This window comes from Pocillopora damicornis, chromosome 13 (assembly GCF_964200805.1).
Source record: "Pocillopora damicornis chromosome 13, jaPocDami1.2, whole genome shotgun sequence".
Lineage (NCBI taxonomy): Eukaryota > Metazoa > Cnidaria > Anthozoa > Scleractinia > Pocilloporidae > Pocillopora > Pocillopora damicornis.
The window spans coordinates 10,029,715-10,051,804 of NC_142682.1; the positions used below are offsets into that span (position 1 = coordinate 10,029,715).

Genomic DNA, 22,090 nt, shown 5'->3' on the forward strand with positions numbered 1-22,090 from the left:
AGTGTAGCCAAGTTTATGACCCTTTGCGACAACCTCTTATTTAGCGCAACAGAAGCTGCATACTATGAGTCAACTAAAGCCGAGATTAATGAGTCTTATTGCAGCAAGGTAAGAGTGGGCATTTTTGTCATCTTGGGTCTCGTGGTGGCACGCAAGACGAGGTTTTTATTTTTTGCGCATTTGCACCACGAGATGTGCTGAGAATGAATCAAGCAGAATTCATTCACGCTGGGTGGGTTTATAGGGACCGGCCTAATTTATCGATTGCTTGATGTTTGGCTTGCGGACACTCGAGACTCTTTCTTCTCAGACAATGAGCTCAAAGATTGTCAATCGGTTGCTGCACTAGGTGGGAAAGGCCCATCTTATGCCGATCAGAAAAAAAAGTAACATGCTTGTCAGGTCAATAAAGCCAAGCGACAGGGCCAGGAAATGCATCGCACTGTCCACGACAGAATCAGCAAAGAGGCAAAAATCCAAGGCTAAACCGAAACTGCCGTCGTCACGGCATTCGTCAGCTACACCTTCCACTCAAAAGCGCCGTAATCCTACATCATTACCAATTTCGACGATAAATAACTCAACACCATATCCACAATATGGCGGTTTCCTTCACCCCACACCCTCAAGCAGTGGAGAGCACCTTCAGGAACCCATTACTGTGATGGGCTCCTGGTACCTTAAGGTACCTCTTCCAAGTTGCGGCTCCTCAATTTCGCCACAATGCTAGGCGCAACAGCACAAAACTTGCAACATGGCGGTTTTGTGCACTCATCATTCTCTAATGGAGGCCACCTTGCGTCACCTATCCCTAGTGGAAGCTAGTTAATTTCCCTAAATGGAGCACCACAGCAAGGATTAGCCTTTCAGCAAACAGCCCCAGTAGCTCCACAATATCCTTTTAATACCGTTGTAACGTGGCATTCAGGTATTTTGCCACACAAATACGTGGCAGTGGTCCTGTAGCCATGCGTTAGGAATTGTCAAGGTTGTGGAAGTTCATTTGCTGATAAACACAGGAGCTCTCCTTACAACCTTGTTGTCACCACATGGATAGGAGAATTACTGGAAAGAACGACTACACAGGGCAGTCGCTTTATGGCAGGGAGTTCTCGACACATATTACTACTTCACAAAAAGCCACATCTAGAGCAAAAATCCAGAGTTCTCAGGAAGTGTTTACATTTCAACAGCCCTGTACCTTTCGGGTTTGGACGAGGAGCTGCGTGTTCTGTTACAATCTTGTGACTTAGATTTACTCTTTCATTAGAACCATACAGTGATGCTTTTTCTCAAAAGGTACTTAGAACGATTCTGGCCGTTATAAATGTATATATAATAAATATGAATGTATATTGCTTTTGATGACGTTCCAATTTTTTAAGACCCTATTGTTAAAAGGTTTTCTTGTTGAGTTTTGCGGTAAAACAAGGTGAAACGTCAAAAGTGAAACTGCAAGCACAATTCTGTCACTAGTAATGCAGACAAGGAAAGGAAAATACGATGTTTTTTATTGAAATGTATTTTAATTAGATATGCTAGCTGTTTTTTTAATGAGTATGTTATGCTGGCAAGTTTGATCTCAGTTGGCTAAGAAAATCAAAAGATATTTGTAACCAGGAAGCTCAATGAATTTCACAACTTATGGCTGCGCTTGTTCGGGCCCACGTTTATTTGAAGAATAACAGAGTATCACAAGAACGATGAGAACAGCCGTAATAAGATAAACGGCGGGGGGGATTTGGCTCCATGGTAAAGCTGGATCAAGGATCACCAAATCAAGGATCACCGAATCAAGGATCACCAGATCAAAGATCACCGGATCAAGGATCATTGGATCAAGGATCATCGGATAAACGATCAGTTCAAAATGAAGAAGAGCCAGTTTTTGTCGATAGATAAATTGATAGATAAAAATGAGGTGGCCTGTACAAAAATATCAGATTTCACACCATGGTCCAAAAATTCTTGTGTACTCTTGTGAAAGGCTATCAATTACGTCATTTTAATCAATTGTACGCCATTTTTTTTAATTGAAAAGGCCCTCCATTGACAGAAACTTCCAGTCGACCTGGTGAAAGACACAGAGGACATGAGTAAATTGTATGTTGTTGATAGCCAGAAAGGAACGCTTGCTGAAGTTCGTCTTCGTTACCCAGCATCAGTGAAAGAAGCAGCAGCTGGTTACACCAATCTTATAGCAGTGGAACTGTCATTGCTGCCGAGACAATGGGGATATGTGTACTGCCTAGACCTGCAATCCAAGTTGCAAGTTAAGGTTGGGGCAATGAAAAAGGCAGTGATGGAGGCATTTGTCGCCAGACATGAAGTACACGTTGATTACCAACATGGCTAACATTATAGCTGAGGAGAGTTGAAATCTGCCAATCCTTTTTTTCTCTACAGAGGAACTAGAAAAGTGTGACCAGCAAGGGAATAAAGCTGGATCTGGAACCATGCTTGAAAACACCGGTGACAATGACCAGCTGTCCTGATGAAATTCTTTTCGTTACTGACAGTGGGAACAAGAAACTAACAAAAGTAAGAGTAGAGAGGGCTGACTTTAAGCCAGAGTGCAATGTGCAAACGGTCATGAACCTAAAGGCGAACGTCAATCCAACTGGACTGTGTGTTGTTGAGGGCCAGCAAAAGCTGTTGCTTGTTGATTCCGCGACATTTGGGGGCCTGGGCATTCTAAACCCAGAAACGGAGTTACCTTGTGCGGCCAAATTCACGGAGTGAGTTTGAACTGTCATTCAGTCATTTTCACAGACACCACATCACACACGCTGAAATGGTTTTCTCTTGAGGTATCTGTCTTAGATGGCAAGAAAAAAGTCGAGAAAGTGGACACAATAATCGGTGATGGTACGAGTGGAGCAGAGGACGGGTTCATCGATGTAGCAAGAGTGACCTACCCAACAGGGATAATTTCTGAGAGGGGAACAATACTTTTCGTTGACACAGGCAGCAAAAGTGTCAGGTTTAGTACCAAGATATCGGCTTTGATAAAGCATATCAGAGTAATGGAAGACATTCATCGTGCCTTCCATATTCATTCTGATATTCTAGGTCATGCCGATTTGCCGTCTCTCTTAAAAGCCAAGCAACGCATTGAGAAAGGGGAAAAACCCTAACGCAGATACTTCAAAATGCCAAGGCCAAGTTTAAAGTTTCTGGAATGAAACCTCAGAGAACCCCAGCCAAGAAGACGGTCGCCTCAGTAACTTTCATCAAGAACTTCCTTCATTGCCTCTGAACAAGATTAGGTAAAGATTGTCCTCATCTGCTAGAAGTTGTTGATGTAAGAACATTTCTCGTTAACGAGTATTTCAAATTGATTTTGAGGCCAAATCATTAAATGTTAGAGGAAAAATTGTTAAGGCGAAGAATAGCGTGAACAAAGTTTTTGAGATAAGTTTGGCAGAGACTGTTGTTGTTCCTGGACGGCATGAAATAGTTTGTTAGGGTTGGTGGAACCACCTCCAAGTTTTGTCAAACAACAAAATCTCTTATTTGCTTGTGCATTAGCCCGCCTAAAAGACAAAACAGTAACAATCCCCCTGGTTAACCCATTGCCAACTCCTGTGACCCTGTACAAGAAAAGCTCAATTGGTACCTTAAGTGAGTTAGAAGAAAGTGTCCTTGACCCAGTCTAGTGCAACCACCCTAAACCTGCAGCACCCTCCCCTAAGACGAAGCCAAAGATGTTCAGCAAATTTGACTTTGACTCCCTGAATCTGACCAGTAAACAAAGGACTGTGCTGAAAACGTTGTTGCATGAGTATGCAGACATCTTTTCAATGGGACCTGCAAACCTGGGTAGAACCGGTGTGGTGAAGCACCAAATTGATACAGGTGACTCCACTCCAATATAAGGTGGGTACCATTTCATCAGCAGGAGGTTGTGCACCAACACGTGAAAGACATGTTGCAGAATGGGGTTGTACGTCCGTCTACCAGTCCGTGGGCCTCACCAATTGTCCTGGTCAAGAAGAAAGATGGTAGTACTCGTTTCTGTGTGGACTATTGTAAGCTGAATGACGTGACCAGGAAGGATCCCTACTCTCTGCCGCGAATTGAGACTTTAGATGCACTAACAGGTGCAAAACTGTTTAGTACCCTTGATCTGGCCAGTGGCTATTGGCAAGTCGAGATGAATGCCTCTGACCACAAGACAGCATTTGCAACTCGCCATGGCGTCTTTGAATCTCAAGTGATGGCATTTGGTCTGTGTAATACATCGGGTACATTCCAAAGGCTTATGGAGTTCGTCCTTTCTTGTCTGCAGTGGCAGACGTGCCTGATCTACCTGGAAGATGTCATTGTTTTTGGATGGGACTTTGAGGAACACTTGGGGCGGCTCCAAGAAGTCTTTGAATAGTTCTGCCAGGCAGGGCTGAAGCTGAAACCCTAAAAGTGTCTTCTGTTACTGCCGAAAGTACCCCATTTTGGTCATGTGATCTCCACTGAGGGGATGTGTAGCGATCCAGACAAGATCAGAGCAGTAGAGCAGTGGCCCATCCCTGCCAAGGTGTCAGATGTGAGAAGCTTCCTGGGTCTTGCCTCGTACTATTGCAGGTTCATTGAAGACTTTGCAGAGATTGCTGCCCCTTTCTACCATTTGATAGCAAAATCCACTGAAGGGTTCTGGTGGTCTGCAGAGTGTGACACAGCCTTCCATACACTAAAAAGAAATTGGTGACAGCTCCAGTACTAACCTGAACTGTGATGCGAGTGACTGACATCGGAGCAGTCATTTCCCCAGAGCTGGATGGGAGCGAGAGAGTGATCACGTATGCAAGCCGTGTGTTGGACAACCATGAGCAATGTTACAGCACAACAAAGAAAGAGATGCTTCCCATGGCGTATGCAATCAGGCACTTCCACCACTATCTGTATGGGAGACCATTCACTGTCAGAACAGATCACAATGCACTGAATTGGCTACAGAGCTTCAAAGAACCCGAGGGTCAAGTGGCCAGGTGGCTGGAGTTGTTAGCCCAGTACCTCAATAAACGAAGGTAATTCCCGTATGACTTGGCGAATAATTAATGCACTCATTTCGAGGAAAATCCACAGCTCTTCTGTAAGAGACTAAATTAGATAATAGTAGCACTAACGATCTGCTGGAACTTTTGCCTGCTTTTAATGATCATTTTTCTAGTATTGGACTGAAACTTATCAATACCATCCAACAGAATGGAGACACTATCTTACCTAAATTATGTTAAGGAGACTGAACATAGATTCAAACTCAAAACCACTGACTGTTCAACAGTTTTTTCTTTACTAGCTAAACTTTGTAAATCTGAAGCAACAGGATTAGATAAAATCTCGGCCCAACTTCTTCGAGAGTGTGCTGATAATATAGAATATAGATAGAATATATGCGGATATTGTATTGTATTCACTTGCTTTCACTTATGTAGCTCACCCCATTTATGCAAGGTAGCGTTTCTCTTGCTATGATCTTATGCCTTTGTGTGTACTTAGTCACCACCTTTGTATCGTCAGGCGGCTATTTCTAGTTATAGTTTTCCTTTATCTCGTTTCGAGCAAGCTCTTTTGTCTTTATTTTGTATATATATTTTGTGTTTGCTGTGGCACTTGGATCATTTATTAGTTCCTTTATTATGTTAGACTCATTTACGCTGTTAAGTCGCCACGTTTTTAATTGAATACAATCGATTGTATAAGTCCCTTTTTTGATTCCCTTACAGTTTACGACATTGATTAAAACTATGTCTCTGTAACGTATCCCCTGGATTGTTTGGTATTTTCTCTGGTCGTGATTTTCTTGGCTCTTCATTCGGTCTTGATGTTTGTTTGCCGCAGCAGTAAAATATCACCAATTGACGCCTTTGGCTGGAATTAAAGTTCGTTGAGGATGAGCGATAGTGGTAGTCAATCGCCTCGAGCTACAGTTCAAAAGATTCTCTCATTGGAGAAGAAACAAGCAGAAGTTGAAATTCCAAATGAACTATGCAATCTAAGAGATCTTAGTTTAGACAAAGCCAATAGTCCTCGTGTCAGGAAACACGATCCTCCAAATTCGAGAGAACTGCATGAGCGGACTTTGACTGACAAAGGCAGAGCCTATCGATTGGAAGTTTGCACTTTAAAGAAACAAGGAGTGGAAAACAAGTTGCGTAAACATGTTGGAAGAATTTACTCATTGCTCGACTCCCACCCGAGTACTGAAGAATTAGAAAAGGAAAGACAAATCCTGGATGTAATTAAAGAGGAACTTAACCAGGCATACCAATCGTATGACGAGTTACTTGATGATGAAAGCGCTAAAGGTGCCACTTACCGATATTTCGATTTGTGTGATCGGGAGTTTATCGAATGTCTAGTGCGACTATCTGAAATCCTTTGTTCAGTTGAACAACGAGAGCATGAAGAATTCGAATCTAGTAGGCAAGAAATTGAATCAAGCCATTCTGCAAGATCAAGGGTTTCAGGTTCTTTAAGATCTTCTAGGTTGTTGGTCATGTCAAAGAGAGCAGAGGCGGTGACCTGAGCAGCAAAGCTAAAGGTCGAAATGAAGTACCTGGATCAGGAAACCAATTTAAGAAGAATTCAGCTGGAAAGGGAGATCACCTTGACAGATGCTGAAGAGGAAGCTATCAAATTGGTCATGAACGAAGAAGTGAAAAGAGGCATAGTTCGCAAAGATATGAAATCTGACGAGAGATTTGAACAAAGTCTCTGCGAAGCTAAATTCAATGTCGCAAAAACTGTCATAAAACATGAACCTTCATTGTTGAGACCGGAAGCACTTCCTTTCACGCCGTTGATGCTGCCAATAAGAGAAGCTGCTAGTCAAGATAACAATTTCACTCCAGAGTGAGACAAGCCAACAACACATCAAGAAGCAACTTTTAAACAAATAGTCAGTCTCTAAGCGAAACAAGCTGAATTAATCGCTCTAATTGTAAACCAGCAAAGAGCCAGTACGCTTCCTTCTCAAGAACCGCCTGTCTTTAAAGAAAGTTATTTCGATTATCCGACATTCATAGCTGCCTTCGATGTCATGATGGAGAAGAAAGTTGACTCAGAAAAGGATAAACTGTATTTTTCGAGCAAGTATACTTCCGCCAAAGCCCATGAAGTCGTGAAAGGTTTCTTGACCTGGGATTCTGACAAAGGTTATGAAGAAGCTCGTAAGCTCTTGGCTCAGCACTTTGGCAACCCATTTTGAGTAGCCGAAGCTTACAAAGCTAAACTGCAAAATTGGCGGCAAATCATCGGAGATAGCTCTGGTCTTCAAGATCTCTCTGATTTTCGTGTCCGTAGTGAAGGGGCCATGCAGTCCATGAAGTACATGGCAGATCTAAATTCAACAAGGTTACTACAGGAAATAAGCACAAAACTACCCCTCAAGTCAGGCTCCAGGTGGTGTTGCCAAGCACATGATGTCCTGAAGAAAAGGAGAGAACGGTATCCTTCCATAATCTAGAAGAATTTGTCAAAGAAGCAGATCTCGCAAATGATCCGGTTTTTTCTCCTGAAGTGTTGAAAAGTAACAAAAACAAAGTGCCTGACAGAAGTCAAGTAAAGAGAAGTCAGGTAGGTAACAGTTTTGCATTGTTTTCCTCTCGTACCCTGCCTAGCGAGAGCAGAGGAAGGTCTAATGCAAAGCGAGAGCCAAAACAGCAAAGTTTGTGTGTCTTCTGCGGCAGTAACCACCCACCTCACAAGTGTGGAGAACTAAGCGGGAAGAGCATTGATGAGCGCCTGGCACTGGTTAGATCGAAAGGCCTCTGCTTTGGATGCCTGAAAAGGGGTCATCAATCGAAAAACTGTCGAGCTAGGTTAAATTGCGAGAAATGCGGCAGGCAGCATCCAACTCCACTTCATGACCCTACGTATAAAGAAGAATCTAGCAACCAGAATACCCCTGAATCAACTCGTGACAACTATGTCACCTTCATGGAGAATATGATAGAGAAGGGTTTTGCCGAAAAGGTGAAACAAGGTGCTTCTTCAAAATATATTAAGGTTCACACGGCAACCAGGTGGACAATCAGACATAGTTTGATGCTACACTGTTTTGCAGATTTAATGAATGTAACCAAAGAAGTTACAATTCATAGACCCAACGTTTCGACACTCCTGTCGAGTGCCTTCATCAGGGGTCATCTAAGCACTGCAACAAGAAGTCCTTTTATATGATCCCTAGGACAAAGAACTTCTTTGCCTGTGGAGGATATTATTTATCTGCTGTCTTTTTGCTTTAAAACCACGCAATTTACATATAACGGCACATACTATCTACAAGTTTTGGGTACAGCGATGGCTTCGCCTGTTTCTGCTGTCATTGCTAACATGGTAATGGAAGACCTGGAACAAAGGGCCTTAGCCACTTCACCGGTTAAACCCTTTTTCTGGAAACGATATGTCAATGATGTTATTTCTGCGGTATCCGGAAATGAAGCCGAGCGCCTCTTGTCGCATTTGAATTCAGTAGAGCCGTCGATCCAATTCACCCTCGAACGTGAAAAGGATAGACATTTGCCCTTTCTTGATTTAAATGTATCCAGAGGGGTTCAGGGTAATTTAGAGACAAGTGTCTACCGTAAACCCACCCACACAGACAAATACCTCACTTTCGATTCTCACCATCCTATTTGCCATAAAAAGTCTGTAGCCAAGAATTTATTTAGGAGGGCTGACTGTCTACTATCATCACTCGATTCGAAGGCTGAGGAGAGGAAATATGTTTCCAATGTCCTAAAGGCAAATGGCTATACAAAAACTTTTCTCCGTAACTGCCAAAAACCAGTTACAAATAGTAACGCTCTTGATGAAAGGGAACCAGCGACTGGTTTTGCTGTTATTCCTTACCTACAGGGTGTTACTGAGCCCATCAAGAGAATTTTGAATAGCCACAACATTAAAGTTGCTCAAAAACCTTTTCAGACTTTGGGGCATATTTCGCCAAACCCAAGGATCCTGTCACGAAAGAACAACGAACCGACGCCATTTATTCTATTCCTTGCAATGACTGTGACAACGAATACATCAGACAGACCAAACGCCAGTTTGGTACACGGTTAAAAGAGCACCAAAAAGCGGTTTTTCTTTGCAAAAAGGAAAATTCAGCTTTATTGGAGCATACTTGCCTAACCAAACATACAATTGGGTGGGATAATTCTAAAATTATCACCACTAATCGGCGTTACCACCAGCGCTTTTGTTTGGAGGCTTGGCACATTAACTCCGCCCACGCTCCTTTAAATCGTGACGATGGCGGTCTGCTTCCTGACGCCTACTAACACCTCGTCAGAAAAAAAGGCCGCTAATTAGTGATCATATAAAAGGATTTCTTGTTGCAGCGCCTAGATCACCCTTGATGAAGGCACTAGACAGGAGTGTCGAAACGTTGGGTCTATGAATTGTAACTTCTTTGGTTACATTTATTAAATCTGCAAACCAGTGTAGCATCAAACTTTGTCTGAAGGTGCTTCTTCGTTGTCAGATACGGAACAATGAAACGTCTGGTACATCCCACATCATGGAGTATACCATCCGAAGAAACCAATGAAGATTCGCGTTCTTTTTGACTGTGCCACAGAGTTCAAGGGAGAGTCTCTGAATAAACACCTGTCACAAGGCCCAGACTTAACAAGCACTCTTACAGGTGTCCTGAACAGATTCCGTCAAGGGCAGGTGGGGTTAATGTGTGACATTGAGTCCATGTTCTATCAAGTGTACATTGCCCAAGTGTACATTGCCGAAGAGTACTGGGATCTACTGCGCTTCCTGTGGTGGGAAAATTGAGACTCTTCAAAGGATCCAATTGAGAGCTGAATGACTGTGCACCTTTTTGGTGCAACCTCATCTCCTGGTTGTGCCAATTTTGCTTTGAAAAAGACTGCGCAAGATAGCGAGTGTAAATTCGGATCAGCTGCTGCTGACTTTCTGCGGAATGACTTCTATGTGGATGATGGATTAAAGTCCTGTGCCATGATTGAGGAGGCAAACCATTTGATCAAGTTGGTTAAAGAAATGTGCAGAAGAGGTTTCAACCTGCAGAAGTTTGTTTCCAACAGGAAGGAGCTTATAAAGAACATCTCAGTGATTGACAGAGCTGATGACCTCAAGAGCATAAACCTCGACCTTGACAAGTTACTCATGGAATGAGCACTTGGTGTTCAGTGGTGCATTCGGTCAGACACTTTCCAATTTTGTATAGTATTGAAAGACCGTCCTTGCACAAGAAGAGGAATCCTCTCCACCGTCAGTTCTATTTTTGACCTGCTTGGTTTTATTGCACCAGTGCTATTAGAAGGAAAGAGTTTTCTACAAGATTTGTGCTGCAATGGTGTGGATTGGAACAAGCCAATAATACCCGAGGTGATCAGAGCAAGATGGGAAAGATGGTGGACCGAGCTTCATGTTCTTCAGCACTTTTCAATTCCCAGATGCTTTAAACCTGATGATTTTGGAACAGTAGTAAAGAAAGAGCTGCACCATTTCTCTGATGCCAGCACTAAGGGTTACGGTCAATTTAGTTATCTGAGGCTTCAAGATGATTCTGGCAGAATCCATTGTGCCTTTGTAGCTGGCAAGTTGTGAGTGCCCCCCCAAGCCTGTCACAATTCCACGCCTTGAATTACAAGCCGCAGTGACTTCTGTGAAGGTAAGCCAACAGATACATCAGGAGCTAAGCCTTGATGACGTTCAAGAGTTCTTTTGGTCTGACAGCAAGGTTGTTTTGGCCTACATTGCCAATGAAAGTCGTAGGTTCGATGTTTTTGTTGCCAATCGAGTTCAGCTCATTCAAGACTCGACTTCAGTGGATCAGCGGAAATACGTTGAAGCTAAGCTAAACCTGGCAGATGACACCTCCCGCAATCCCAGTCCAAATACTCTCGTTACTTTGAAGTGGTCTACGGGACCTGCATTCTTGTGGCAGAAGGAGAATGAATGGCCCTTCGATGAGAAAGTTTTGCCAGATCCTAGCCAAGTACTGCCATGTAATCCTGAGGTCAGGAAAGTCACTGCCTCACCTACAAGGTAGACGAAGAAGGAGCCGTAGATTACAGACTGTTTGGAATACTTTTCTGATTGGTTCCATCCCAGAAGAGCCATTGCCTTAAGTCTTCTGTATCTTCAAAGGGTACGAGAGCAAGCCTTTGCAGAGCCCAGGGTCAGCAATAAGAAGGCCATGCTTCAAGTGCAAGATCTTCAAGAAGCAGAGACTGTCATCATCAAGTCCATCCAGTGTAACACCTTTCCTGAGGAGCTTAAGTTGTTGAAGTCCTCACAACATGTTAAATTACTTGAAGACAGATTGGCTGCACCAGCAGAGATAAAGTTTAGTCCAAAGCAATCCTCCCTACATAAGCTGGATCCCTTCCTTGACTCGCAGGGAATACTACGTGTTGGCAGCCACCTTAGAAATGCTTCACTCCGGTTTGAAGTCAAGTTCCCTGTGATCCTACCTCGAAGAAGCCACGGTACTTTCACGAGAAGATAAAGCATCAAGAGCGGGGCATGACTTTGAATGAGATAAGAGGCAATGGTTATTGGATCGTGGGTGGAACAAGTGCATTTGGAAGCTACACCTGGAGCTGTGTGGTCTGAAGAAAGATGTGTTCTGCAGTGGTAGAGCAGAAGATGGCAGATCTGCCAGAGGACCGACTAGAACCTGCTCCACCTTTCACGTTTTGTGTAGTGGACTACTTTGGCCCCTTTTCCGTCAAAGAAGGCAGAAAAGAAATGAAGAAGTACAGAGTTCTGTTTACATGCTTAGCTTCAAGAGCCATTCATTTGGAGACTTCCACTTCACTTGAAACGGATGCCTTTATAAATGCACTTTGTCGTTTTACATGCCGCAGAGGGCTGATTTGCCAACTACGAAGTGACCAGGGAACGAATTTTGTTGGCGCCAAGCATGAGTTAAAGGCTGCACTTGCAGAACTCGACCACGAACACATCAAAACAGAATTACTTCTGGGGAATTGTGATTGGTTCACCTTTGCTATGAATGTTCCGTCTTCTAGCCACATGGGTGGAGTTTGGGAGTGCTGTCCCCACGTCCTGTCCCCACTTCTTCAGAACAATGGCCTACGGCTGGAGAACAAGTCACTTAAAATGTTCATGTGCGAGGTGGAGGCCATCATTAATAGCTGTCCATTGACAGTTGATCTCTTAAATGACCCAGGTTCGCTGAGCCCTTGACACCCAACCACTTGCTCACTATGAAGACGAAAGTTGTTCTCTCGCCTCCTGGTGTTTTCCCGCGGACAAGTTCTGCAGAAAGCGTTGGAGGCATGTCCAACATTTGGCCAACAATTTCTGGTCATGATGGTGGAAAGAATACCTGCTTAGCTTACAACAACGTCAGAAGTGGACAATGTCCCAGAAAGATGTGGGTGTGGACGACATCATGATCATTAAAGATGATAACACTCCCAGCAGTCATTGGCAGCTGGCGCGTGTTTGTGCAGTCAACCGAAGTTCTGATGGACGCGTTTGCACGGTGAAGTTAGTGCTAGCAGATGCCTGTCTGATAAGAAATAAGGAGAGTCAAGGAAGTGAAGTTCCTGGAGTGTCCAGTTCAGAAGCTTGTCCTGTTGATGTCTAAAGATGACTATGAGAGCAAATCCTGGGGTGTATCCCAGCCGAGGAGCCATTGACTTTGCTGATCATTTGATAGTTTTAAGCAAGAACACTTAAGACTTTTTATAATGTTTATTTCCCTTTAGCTAATTTGCCTATTTGTAGTGAAACACGTTGGTGTTTCAGGGGAGCCATGTAAATGCGTGACTTTAAATTTGTGACATTTGTGTTACAGTTGGCCTTTGTGCCATTTGATTCCCTTGGATAGTCTTTCTCTTGCGCTGATTTTTAGTTGTCGCATCGTACACCCTTTCACTATTCACTGTCCATGTCTGGCGTACATCCCGAGTTAATTTCTTAAGTTTTGTTTCAAGCCACTGGCATATAGGGACTGATATTTAAGTTGTATTCGCTTGTTTTCACTTTTGTAGCTTGCCCCATTCATGCAAGGTAGCGTTTCTCTTGCTATGATCTTATGCCTTTGTGTGTGTTACTTAGTCACTGCCTTCGTATCATTAGGCGGCTATTTCTAGTTATAATTTTCATTTATCTCGTTTCGAGCAAGCTCTTTCGTCTTTATTTTGAATAAATATTTTGTGTTTTGTGCTGCCTCTGTAACGTATCCCCTGGATTGGTTGGTATTTTCTCTGGTCGTGATTTTCTTGGCTCTTCAATTGGTCTTGATGTTCATTTGCCGCAAACATAGCTTAAATGACCTCAAAATATCTGAAGTCAAATTTTCCAAGCTTCTGTTAGGAGAGATTTTATCCAATTCATCCAAACACATCGATGACACTGCAGATAACACCAACACAAAAGACACCAAACCTTGCAGCTGCCAACAGAAGAACACATGCTCACTTAATGGAAACTGTTGGATTAGTCGCCTATTACATCACACAATGAAGTATCACCTCCACAATGGAGGTGATACTTTTATCATGGCGTTCGGACGCGGTTTCAAGCTCTCCGCAAATTTATGTGTGTTTCTCTGTATTTACATCACTTTGGAGTTCTTCAGGTTCTCAGATGTACATGAGAACACTTTGCTTAACGATAGAGAGACGTATTTTGTTTCCCAGATGAATTGCAGGGCTGAAGTTGCTGGTGCTTCATTTCATCGAAACGAACCGACCCGGAGGCAAGAGTCTAATGGACGACTAAAGAGTGTTATGCTTTGTAAGCTTTTTCATCGTGCCTGTTTTGCTTTGACTCTTATTGCTCTTGCTGGTGACATTGAGATTAATCCAGGCTACCAGACATTTGCTGATATCAAGTCCACTAGAGGTCTCAAGATTGCTCACTTGAATATACGAAGTCTCGCAAACAAAACCGACTCTCTGCGTCTTGAGGGAATTAACAACAAAACTTTTGACGTGCTAACTCTGTCCGAGACTTGGCTGGATTCCTCAACAAGTGATGCTGAAATAAAACTCCCTGGATTTGTGTGCATAAGGTTAGATCGCACTGGCAATAAAGAGGGATATGGCGGAGTTGCTACGTATGTAAGAGAAGATTTGGCGTTTCGTTTGCGGAATGATATCAATACTGGTGGACAGGAATGTTTATGGATTGAGTTAATTTGAGATAAATGTAAGCCAACGTTATTATGTTGCGCTTATAGAGCACCAGATGCCAATCTCCGCACTTTTATTTCGTCTCTGCGAGATAGTATGCCTGCTGTTGATCTTGAAAAATCGGATGTGGTCATTTTAGGAGATCTAAACGCAAACATGATGCCTAATTCAAAATTGCCCAAGAAAGACAAACAACTACTTCTCAACTTCTCGCGCGCTTTTGACTTCACACAGCTGATAAAAGAGCCTACTCGAATATCTGACACCTCACGGACCTTGATTGACCTGATTTTTGTCAATAATGAACATCGCATTGTTAAATCTGGTGTTGTTCCGTTTCCATTGAGCGACCATTACCTGGTGTTTTGCATTCTAAAGACTGGTGTGCACACAAAAGCACATCCAAGAATGTTTCAGTATCGCTCTTACAAGAATTTCGATGCGAATTCATTTAACGAAGATCTTAGGAATGTTCCTTGGCACGTCGTTGACAATGAAAACAATATCGATGACGCTTTATTAACTTGGAACAAACTGTTTTCAGAAGTTGCAGACGATCATGCACCTGTCAAACGACGACGTGTGAAGGGAACACCTCTTCCTTGGATGAATAGCAAAATTAGCGAATCAATGAGAGATCGAGACTGGTATCATCGTAAAGCACGTAAATCGAACTCAGAAAAGCACTGGAACACTTACAGGAAACTGAGGAACAAAGTAAACCACTTAGTAAAATCTGCTAAGTCGAAATATTACTGTGACATGATCGAGGAAGCCAGAGGAGATCACGGCAAAATGTGGAAAGCTGTAAACGAAGCATGCAATCGTAATTCATCCTCAGAAAAGGTTCAGTGCATCATTTCCGATGGCATTCAGCACACCACTTCCAAATCCATTGCTGTTGCTTTGAATAGCTTCTTTGCATCCATAGGCAAGCGCCTAGCTGACAAAATAACGACTACCTGGTTGAATTGCAACTTGGTTTTAGAACAACCGTTGTCTCAGTTCCAGTTAACTGAACTAGAGGAATCGTTTGTGCTTCAGCAGCTTACCTCTTTGAAGACAAATAAAGCAATTGGTTTGGACAAAATTAGTGCTAGACTACTCAAGAGCTCTGCTAATACAATCACTCCCTCCATCACTAAGCTGTTGAATCGATCGATTCTTACTGGTGAATTTCCTAAATTGTGGAAATGCTCAAAAATTACAGCCTTGTTTAAATCAGGCGACCGGTCAAATGCATCGAACTATCGACCTATCTCTATTTTACCGACACTCAGTAAAATTCTCGAGAAAGCCGTGCATTCCCAGTTGTACCAGTACTTGGTTATTAACAACCTTCTCACAAGGAAACAGTTTGGATTCAGGAAGGGGCTCTCTACTGAATCTGCTTTGACATCATTTGCTGATGAAGTCTTATTGAACATGGAACAAGGTAAACTGTGTGGGGCCGTGTTTTTGGATTTAACCAAGGCTTTCGACACCGTGGACCATCGGATTTTGTTACGCAAGCTTTCCAAAATTGGTTCATGTGAGAACTTGCTTCAGTGGTTCCGCTCTTACATTACTGACAGGAAACAGCGCACATGTTGTGGGAATGAGTTGTCTGATGAATTGCCAGTTACCCATGGGGTCCCTCAGGGAAGTATTCTGGGTCCTCTGCTATTTGTCATCTACATTAACGATTTGCCAAACGTTCTAGATGCCTGTCAAGCATCACTTTATGCAGATGACACGGTGATCTACTGCTATGGGTCTTCCTCTCAGGAGCTGACTGAAAAGCTCAACCAAGACCTCCTGGCTGTGGCGAAATGGCTGAATGAACATAAGTTAACACTGAATCTGGACAAAACCAAATGCATGCTTATAGGCAGTAACAAGAAGTTACAGAGGAAAAAAGCTCTAACTGTTTCAATCTTTGATCATTGTATAAACAATGTTACTTGTTTTAAATATCTTGGAATCTTAATATCGTCTGATTTTTCGTGGACAAATCATGTCGAATACATGGCAGGGAAAGTTAATCAAAGGCTTGGCCTACTTAGACGCATTAAGCATTTGTTACCATTTAAGGCGCGCATCCTTTTTTATAAAAGCCTTGTTATGCCCTTATTCGAGTATGCTGATTTAGTTTGGGGAGACAAACATAATGTAACTTTAATGTCTAGTTTGCAAGTGCTTCAAAATAAGGCGGCTAAAATAACACTGTATTCCTCTGCGTCTAATGCGTTAACTACACTGAAGTGGTTAACACTAGAAAAAAGGCGCTTCCAGCGCCGATGCGTACATGTATATAAATGTCTTAATGGTCTCACGCATCACGAATTAACATTAGTCACTCAGCAAGAACAGCATAGTTACAACACAAGAAATAAAGCAAACCTCAAAATTCCATCCGTTAAAAGAAACTGGGGTAAACAAAGAACTGGCTATCATGCTGTAAGTGATTTTAACTCGCTGGACAAAACTATACAAGCCTCTGATAATGTAAATATTTTGAAGCGTCAGATTTTTAATTCATTGATTTAAGTTTTGTATTACACATAAGATACATTAGTTTTTAGTAGCATCTTTTAGCATTTTCATTCATTGAAAAATTTTTAATTTTTAATTTTCGAGGTCCTTTTTGTAAACCACTTTTTAGTGAAAAAGTTTCCTCATTAAAGATTGTCATTGTTATTATTTATTATTACTTCCGGTGTTCTAGTTAGCAAGGCCCCGTTGCATGTTGGGGGCCATGTGCTTTGATGTTTGGCCATCTTGCATGTACTTCATCTGTGTGCGGAATAAATCTTTACTTTGAAGCCTAAATATTACATGGTGGCAGCGGTGAGTAGAGACAATCAACGTTAAACAATGTCAGGAGGCGAAGAACAGAACACGTCAGGCACGCGGACGGTTAGTCAGGCCCACATGACCACACAAATTCCTCTCCCCGGAAAATTCAAAGAGGCAAACAGTCCCCAAGCAGCAGATGCATGGCCAAAGTGGCTTCGCCAATTCGACCGGTACAGAGCAGCGTCAGGGCTAAACAGCAAACCACCAACTGAGCAGGTCAGTACTCTCCTTTATGCAATGGGCACAGTGCCGATGATATTCTTCAAATGCTCCGACTAGACGAAGGAACTGTCTCATACGATGAGATTAAGAAATCATTAAACAACTATTTTGCTGAACGTCGAAACGTAATCGTGGAGAGAGCGCATTTTAACAAAAGGTCTCAGAAACCAGGAGAATCTGTCGAGACATTTATCCAGGATCTGTACAGATTAGCAGATAATTGTAACTACGGTGCGTTAAGGGATGACTTGTTCGAGACCGAATCGTAGTGGGGGTACTTGATGATTCACTTTCCGATCGACTTCAGTCAAAAGGAACTCTTACACTCACACAAGCCGTTCAAATGAGTCGTCAGGCAGAATCTAGAGCACAAAACCGTGATATCGTCCGTGGGGACAACAAATCAGTTCAGGTCGAATTTGTTAACCCAGGAAAGTCAGGAAATAAAAAACCACCAAGCAAAAAAAACTCCAAACCTACCCCAAGCTGTGGATGGTGTGGTCACGAAAGACACTCCCGCCAAGCATGCCCTGCGAAAGATGCTACCTGTAACAAATGCAAAGAAAAAGGACACTTTCAAACTGTTTGTCGCAGCTCTGCACTGCCAACAAAGAAAGTATGGGAACTGGAAGAAGATGAAGAGCAGGAAGAGGGAGATGAGATTCTGTTTCTCTGAGAATTCAGACCACAGGGGGCGATTGGACTGTGCAACTCGGGGTTAACGGCCAAAATACTTGCATCAAGCTGGAAACTGGACACACCACATGGCTAAAAGATCAGAAGTTAGTCAAACCAAAACAAACCTTGCGAGGCCCTGGAAATATTCAGATCCCAGTCATTGGCATGTTTCAAGCCAACCTCTCATACTGCCGTAGGAAGGTCACTGAACCTGTGTGCGTCGTACCAGACCAGACTTGTCCACTACTAAGCAGAAATGCCTGTGTTGCGTTAGGGCTAATCTCCTGTACTGATGAAGGAATTGGTGATGTCACTACTCAACATGCTGATTTCAAAACTGAATCCCCCTCACTATTCACTGGTCTGGGGAAGGTGAAGACAGAAGTACACATAACACTGCAACCTGATACAAAGCCCTTTTGCATTTACACACCAAGAAAGATCCCTCATCCACTATTGCCAAAGGTTAAACAAGAATTAGACTCTATGCTTGAACGGGGGGTCATCTCACCAGTGACCGCACCGACTGCTTGGTGCTCTGCTCTCATCCCAGTTCCCAAACCAAGTGGCGATGTCAGACTCTGCGTAGATCTAACTCAGTTAAACAGGGCGGTCCAGAGAGAAATCCATCCAATGCCATCAGTCGATGAGAGCCTTGCCAAGCTGGGAAAAAGTCGCTATTTCACCAAACTCGATGCAAACAGCAGATTCTGGCAGCTCCCTCTCGATGAAAAGTCAAAATTGCTGACTACATTTGTTACTCCATTTGGTCGATACTGTTTCAATTGCCTTCCTTTTGGCATAAGTTCCGCTCCAGAGATCTTTCAGCGTACAATGTCTGAAATCCTCAATGGTGTTGAGGGAGTAATATGCCAAATGGACGATGTTCTCGTCCATGGAGCCAACCAAGAAGAACATGACAGACGAGTGAGAGCCACATTGCATCGTCTACAAGAGGCTGGCATAACCCTCAACATTGAAAAATGCCAGTTTTACAAAACCTCGGTGAAATTCCTAGGTTCCATCATTGATGAACAGGGAATACATGCTGACCCAACAAAGACGAAAGCCATATCAGAGTTTCCACCTCCCCAAAATGCAAAGGACTTGCAACGCTTTATGGGGATGGTTAACCATTTGGGGAAGTTTGTCCCCCAGCTGGCTGAGAAGAGCGAGCCCCTGTGACAGCTGTTATGCAAAGAGACTACATGGCTATGGACAGACCCCCAGCAGAGAGCCTTTGACCAGATTAAAACAACCCTTACATCAGCCGAAGTCTTAGCATGTTATGACCCCAGTCGACCAACCATCATCACAGCTGATGCCTGCCTAAACGGTATTGGTGCAGTCCTCCTTCAGGTACAAGATGATGGGACCCGTAGACCCATTAGCTATGCATCGCGATCACTCAGTGATGCTGAAAAACGCTATGCTGTTATAGAGAAAGAGGCACTAGCAGGAGTCTGGGCATGTGAGAAGTTCAGTGAATATGTTGTGGGCATGAGTTTTGTCCTAGAGACTGACCACAAGCCCCTTCAGGCTCTATTCAACACCACTGAGCTGTCCAAGACCCCACCACGTATCCAGCGGTTTCGCCTTCAGTTGATGAGATTCAGCGTCACTGTCAACCATGTCAAGGGGAAACACCACTTTACAGCAGATGCCCTCTCCTGTGCGCCCGTAGGAAGCTCCACAGAAAAGGATGAGCACTTTGTAGAGGAGGTGGAAAGCTTCACAGCCCAAAAAGAGTTCCAGCAACTACACAGCGCCTGTCACAGATACGAGAGGCCCAAATCACAGATGAAGAATGCACGCAAATCAGGAACTACTGCAGCCAAGGATGGCCAGCGTATATGCCAAACCAACCCTTGCTATGCCCCTACTGGGAAAACAGAACCCATTTCAGCATTGTTGATGACCTGCTTCTCTCTGACAAGCGCCTAGTGATTCCTTAGTCAATGAGACTGGAGTTACTCGAATGCATTCATACTGGTCATCTTGGCATATCCAAGTGCCGAGCTAGAGCACGAGCATCGGTATGGTGGCCGGTGCTCCCTATGCAGATTGAAAACATGGCGACAAATTGTAGCACCTGCGCCAAAGATCGCCCTGAGCCCACAGAACCACTCATGTCAAGCTCTTTCCCCTCCCGACCATGGGAGAGAGTAGCTGCTGACCTCTTTGAACTTGCGGGAAAGGTCTATTTGATTGTTGCTGATTACTACTCAAGGTGGCTCGAGATCAGGAGACTAAACGACCAATCATCTTCCAGAGTCATTTCAGTCCTAAAAGAACTATTTTCTACACATGGCATACCTGACATTATTGTATCAGATAATGGCCTGCAATTCAGCTCCGATGCATTTCGCCTGTTTACCACTGAGTATGACTTTATTCATGTGACAAGCTCACCAAAATACCCAAGAGCCAATGGGGAAGTCGAAAGGGCAGTTCGCACGGTCAAAGCACTGCTCCGCAAGAATGAAGACCCGTATCTAGCCCTCCTTGCTTACCGATCTACACCATTGCAGAATGGTTTTTCACCCAGCGAGTTGCTCATGGGGCGCCGCCTACAAACTAAAGTTCCTGCCATGCCCAGCATCCTCAAACCTAATGTGCAAGATACAGACCGGCAAAGAGTGCAACTGAGAGAGGACGAATACAGGTCAAAGCAACAGATCTACCATTAAAAACGACACCAAGCCCGTGCTCTCCCATCATTGACCACTGGCCAGCAAGTTTGGGTGTGAGACCAGAACCGGGAAGGTCAGATCTTGGGAGCCACAAAACAACCAAGGTCCTACTTAGTGAAGACTGAGATGAGCACTCTGCGACGTAACCGGTCCGCTCTAGTCCCAACCAGTTCACAACCAGCCTTTCCCACTGAGGGGCCAACTATAGTACCTCAGGATAAAGCACTGCCTGTGAACCACTCGCCTCCAAGGGTTTCTACCCCTGTCTCAGAGTACCAACCGGCTGAACCTACAACGCCTACTACTTGTAGATCAACAACAGCTCTGTCAACCCAAGGAGGCCCTCCAAATGGTGACTGCTCTACAACCGAGTGTGTGACATGCTCAGGACGAATAGTGAAACCACCACAACAGCTAGACCTGTGAACATTTAGCTATGCAAACTGACATTAACTTTTTGTATTAGTATTGTTACATTCTTGTTGAGTTTACTGAACTGTGTACACAAGATTACACTCAAACTTTGGGGGTAGATGTTGGATTAGTTTCTTATTACATCAGACTTCCGGTGTTCTAGTTAGCAAGGCCCCGTTGCATGTTGGGGGCCATGTGCTTTGATGTTCGGCCATCTTGTATGCACTTCATCTGTGTGGGGAATAAATCTTTACTTTGAAGCCTAAATATTACAGAAACTGCCTCCAATCATCACTAATCTACCAAGCCACCATCACACGAAAGGATAACAGCACCACTGAAATGTACATTGGACTTACAGAAAATGGCTTAAAGACTAGATACAGAAACCACACTGCATCATTCCAACACACAAAACACAGAAATTCTACTAAACTCAGCAAACATATCTGGACCCTTAAAGAAAATAACATTGACCACTTTATTTTATGACATATCCTTTCATCAAGATCACCCTACAATAGCGCAAGCAAAAGATGCAACCTTTGGTTCAAAGAAAAATTGCTTATCATCCACCAACCTGAATTATCATCACTCAATAAACACAATGAACTTGTGTCCTCATACCACCACAGAAAAAAAGCAACTGAACAAAGCATTGAAATTTACCACCATGCCTTTATGCAAGTTTGTTAATTATATAAATGATGGTTATGAATATTCGTAACAATAAAATCCCCTGATGAGTAAGTAATCATGAAACAGGCTTGTGGGGATGACAGTATAGTCTCTTTTTTTTACCTCTATACATGTCATGCTCTACTTCTATGTATCAAGCACTGTACAACAGAAATATCAAAACACAGACTTCCTATATGTATATCTATATGTATAACTTTACGTGAGGCACATGTCTTGATAGGAAGCTCATGAGCTCGTGGTAGCGGTTGTCCTCTGAGATGACCAGTAAAATGTCCCAAACCATTATAGAAAGAAAAGAAAGGCAACCTAGAGCAACATTCCCTGTGAGAAAAGTTGCTGATGCAGACTCCATAATTGATAATACACCTTGGACACTCCATTCCACCATGC

General features: G+C 43.3%; 2 protein-coding genes across 2 annotated transcripts; both read left to right on the top strand.

The window, feature by feature from the left end:
* The first annotated feature begins 11,604 nt into the window (after nucleotides 1-11,604).
* LOC113666525 (uncharacterized) lies at nucleotides 11,605-12,195 on the top strand. The gene has a single exon (XM_027182311.2). The coding sequence runs from the start codon at nucleotides 11,605-11,607 to the stop codon at nucleotides 12,193-12,195; it is 591 nt and encodes a 196-aa protein (XP_027038112.2).
* Nucleotides 12,196-14,249: 2,054 nt separating this feature from the next.
* Nucleotides 14,250-16,864, top strand: LOC149035419 (uncharacterized). The gene is made up of 2 exons (XM_089191282.1): nucleotides 14,250-15,982; nucleotides 16,861-16,864. Exons 1-2 carry the CDS (start codon nucleotides 14,250-14,252, stop codon nucleotides 16,862-16,864), a joined length of 1,737 nt encoding a protein of 578 aa, XP_089047408.1.
* The last annotated feature ends 5,226 nt before the right edge of the window (nucleotides 16,865-22,090 follow it).

Bases quoted from the DNA above. Each gene is read 5' to 3' on its own strand.
- LOC113666525 (XM_027182311.2), top strand. From the start codon at position 11,605: ATGTGTTCTGCAGTGGTAGAGCAGAAGATGGCAGATCTGCCAGAGGAC.
- LOC149035419 (XM_089191282.1), top strand. From the start codon at position 14,250: ATGCCTGCTGTTGATCTTGAAAAATCGGATGTGGTCATTTTAGGAGAT.